Raw genomic sequence first — 3,653 nt, 5'->3', positions numbered from 1 at the left:
GGCAAAAGAAACACACACATACACGCACACATATACATACATACATACATACATACATACATACATACAAATGAACTGAGAGTCGGGACTCGAGGTTTACCATCTCAGTGAGGTGAAAGGCTCTGGTTTACTGTCTCGTAGCCATTCACATGTTTTTGGTCCTTATAATTCCCTTGCTAAATCGATGCACCACACTATCTTATTTCAGCCCACTACACTTTCGCTGCTGCACGTAAACTCCCATGCAGATGTTTTGTTCGATTTGCATTTGAAAACACCATTTTGGGCAACAAAAAGAGGCAAGCAGTTCAGAGGCAAAAGGTGTTAGGTTTTAGTTAGTAGTCATTAGAAACTCCCATGGAAAAAACACTCAAAGAATAAATCAGAAATACTTTTTAGATACGTGAACAAATTACACTGATTTAAATGGTGAAGCTCGTATGCTAACAAGATAAAGTGGTCAGGCAACTTTCCACTCTGAAAATGTTACTGGAAACCGATTCAATGCTTTGAACGGTTTCAGTGTATTCAGTGAACTCTGTCCATGAATGCCTTTTTTTAAAGATAATACAACAACTTGGGTTTTTTTTATCTTCTTTCCTATTCACGATTAAAAATGTGATAAATCAGGTTTTTGGCTCTGAATAACAATGGCTTGATTTAGATTTCCTAGTAAATCTATTCAAAAGTGAAACAAAGACAGCCTTTAGAGGATACCTTACACCTCACCTGGACCAGGCACGTAAGGGCAATTCAGATAAAAATCTTGTTAGTAATTCAACAAGAAATAGAGGATTTTCTCTTTTCCCTGCTTCAGGCTTTATTTAAACTCTTTGTTCAAAAACGAACAGAGTGGTAGTCGGATTCTAATTTACAGATATAGTTTAGACGTCTAACTTTAAATTAGAAGATCACACAAGAAAACCATTTACACGTAAATGTTAAAACCGATACTTAATCTTTTTTTTTACTTTATATTACATAAAGCCAAAATGAAACTAAATACATGTTAGCCAGCTTCATTCACAAATATTAGTCAAAATATACACATTACAAAAGTAAACCAAAAAGAACTCTAAGCTGATGAAGGATTTTTCTCTAAAATTTGTATTTTTAAAAAATCATCATTTGCAATTGAATTGCAGTCGCTCTAAAATAAGCTAAACAGGTAGGGTACTCCAAAACACATTTAAAACACTTCATGTTGGCTGGGGAGACGGATTTTCTTTTAAATGAGAATACTCTTCTGTCAAAGCAAAGCTCTGTTTCAGTTCAGCTAAATAATAAATAGATAATAATCACTCAGACAAAAAAGTCTGATTTAACCTTAGATAATATTGCGATCCTCAGACAGTCCCGCAATATTTTTATTCCCTTTGAAAGGCATTCCGTTTCTTTTTTTCAGGTTAAAACTGACTCGACCGTGGGCAAAGTAATTCACAGAGTTTTCAAGAGATCTAGTGTTTCCACAGAGATATACAAATTTACAGTCTTAGAGTGAGACTTAATTATTGGGGGGACGGGACGGGACAAGAGTCACACGCTTTTCCTCTCGCGTAACCCCCGACCCACCAGCCGTGCGCGTCCCGGGGGAGGGCCGCCGGGAGCCACCCGGGACACGGCAAGGAGGGAAGCGCTGGGATTTCACGTTGCATGCTCTTTCTTCTCCTGGTTCCTGCTCCTACTCGCCTACGACGAGCTATGAACCAAGACAACAGTGGCCCTTTCATTTGCGACCGCCAGATTTGCACCTATGCCCTGCTCTGCCGATAATTGATCCTTCTTTCCCGCTCCCCCCCCCCCCCCCCCCCCGCCTCTCTCTCTCTTTTCGGTGGCGCTGGTGCAGCAACGGGACTTTTTCGAGTTCAAGACAGCACCGACCGAGCCTAGGGGAGCGGAGGGACAAGAAAGAGTAATGCAACGAGCAGAAACCGATGGGAGGAAGGACCTTCCCGTGCCTGTCAAGAATAAGCACAGTTTCGGACCGGGGGTGGGGATGGAGAAAGTGGGCTCTCTTTTCTTTTTTTGTCCTTTTTTTTTTTTTTTTTTTTTTTTTTTTTTTTGTCTTTTTTCTTAGCTCGGCTATCCGCAAAGACCGCATGCAACACACACAAACTCTACACGGGACGCGCGGGCACGGGCCGTCCCCGGCGGCGGGCAAGGCGCAACAGGTTCCCTGCGCGCCGGGCCCCTGCGCGCCCCCAGCACCGCGGCGCCCCGCGCGCCCCCAGCACCCGCGGGGCCCGGCGCGCTGCGCGCCTCCTGCGCGGGCCGACGCCTGTGCCTGTGCCTGTGCCTGCCTGCGCGTCCAGCTATGTACAGGGCGGCGGGCTCCGCACGGGCAGCGAGGGCGGCGGGCGCGGGTCATAGCGCCGCGGCGTAGGCAGCGGGGTAAGGGTCCAGCTGGGGCTTGCCCATGCCCGGCAGGAGGATGTAGGCGAGCGGCGGCTGGAGCCCCGGGCCGGGCCAGGCGCTGCAGCTGCAGGGGATCATGTAGCCCGGGTTGCCGGGCGAGGGGTGCGAGTGCGTGTGCGCCCCCCCGCCGGCGGCGGCGGCGGCGGCAGCGGCGGCGGCGGCCGCCCCGTGGAAGGCGCCCGCCCCGCCGGCGCCCGGGTAGCCCAACGAGGAGGCATAGGGCAGCGCGGCGCCGGAGGAGGACGAGGAGGAGATCTCGGCCATTTTGGAGCCCAGGTCCAGCAGGGAGTAGGGGCTGCCGGCCGCGGCGGCGGCAGCGGCGGCGGCGGCGGCCGCCGACTGCGGGAAGAAGACGCGGGCGGCGGCGGCGGCGGCGGCGGCCGCCGCTTTCTCGGGGTTGCCCAGCAGCGAGTCCGGCACCAGCCCGCCGGCGGCGGCGCCGTGCAGCCCGCCGGCCTTCAGCCCGTGCGGGTGCTCGTGGTCGCCCAGCCCGTAGGGCACGGGGAAGGCGAACTTGTCCTTCTTGAGCAGCGTCTTGGGCTTCCTGCGGGGCCGGTACTTGTAGTCGGGGTGCTCCTTCATGTGCATGGCCCGCAGCCGCTTGGCCTCGTCGATGAAGGGCCGCTTCTCGGACTCGGTGAGCAGCTTCCACTCGGCGCCCAGGCGCTTGCTGATCTCCGAGTTGTGCATCTTGGGGTTCTCCTGGGCCATCTTCCGCCGCTGCGCCCGCGACCACACCATGAAGGCGTTCATGGGCCTCTTGACGTGATCCACCGGCTTGGACATGGTGCGCGGCCCGGCCCCGCCGCCGGCGGCAAGTCCAGCCTGCGCGGGGGCGGCGGCTGCGCGCCCCTCAGGCTCCGCGCCGGGCCAGGGCGCCCCTGCGGCGCCGCGGGGCCTCTGCGGGCTCCGGCGCTCAGCGACGTGCCGGGGCCATCGCGGCGCCCGGAGCCCGGCGGCGGCAGCGGGCTGCTGCTGGGGGGCGGAGGGGGCGGGGGGCGGCCCGCGGCTCAGCGGCGGCTCCGGCCGCGGCTCCGCTCAGAGGCGCCCCGCGCCGCCCGCTCCTCGCACATACTCGCCGCCGAGCCGGGAGTCGCTGCCGGCCGCCGCCGCCGGCCAAACTTCGCCAAGTTTCAGGCGGGCTCCGCCGCACCGCGCCGCGCCCGCGCTCCCCCTTCTCCGCCAGCCGCCAGGTCTCTCTGGGTTTTCTTGGCCGCGGACGCGGAGGGGCGGCGGGC

The 3,653-nt window shown here is 56.2% G+C and overlaps 1 protein-coding gene across 1 annotated transcript; it reads right to left on the bottom strand.

Moving 5' to 3' along the window:
• Positions 1–2,364: 2,364 nt before the first annotated feature.
• Positions 2,365–3,201, bottom strand: SOX21 (SRY-box transcription factor 21). Its single transcript, XM_062575864.1, has one exon. It carries the CDS (start codon positions 3,199–3,201, stop codon positions 2,365–2,367), a length of 837 nt encoding a protein of 278 aa, XP_062431848.1.
• Positions 3,202–3,653: the final 452 nt, after the last annotated feature.

This window comes from Rhea pennata, chromosome 1 (assembly GCF_028389875.1).
Source record: "Rhea pennata isolate bPtePen1 chromosome 1, bPtePen1.pri, whole genome shotgun sequence".
In the NCBI taxonomy this organism is placed as follows: Eukaryota; Metazoa; Chordata; class Aves; order Rheiformes; family Rheidae; genus Rhea; species Rhea pennata.
This window is presented reverse-complemented; position numbering and strand designations above follow the sequence as displayed.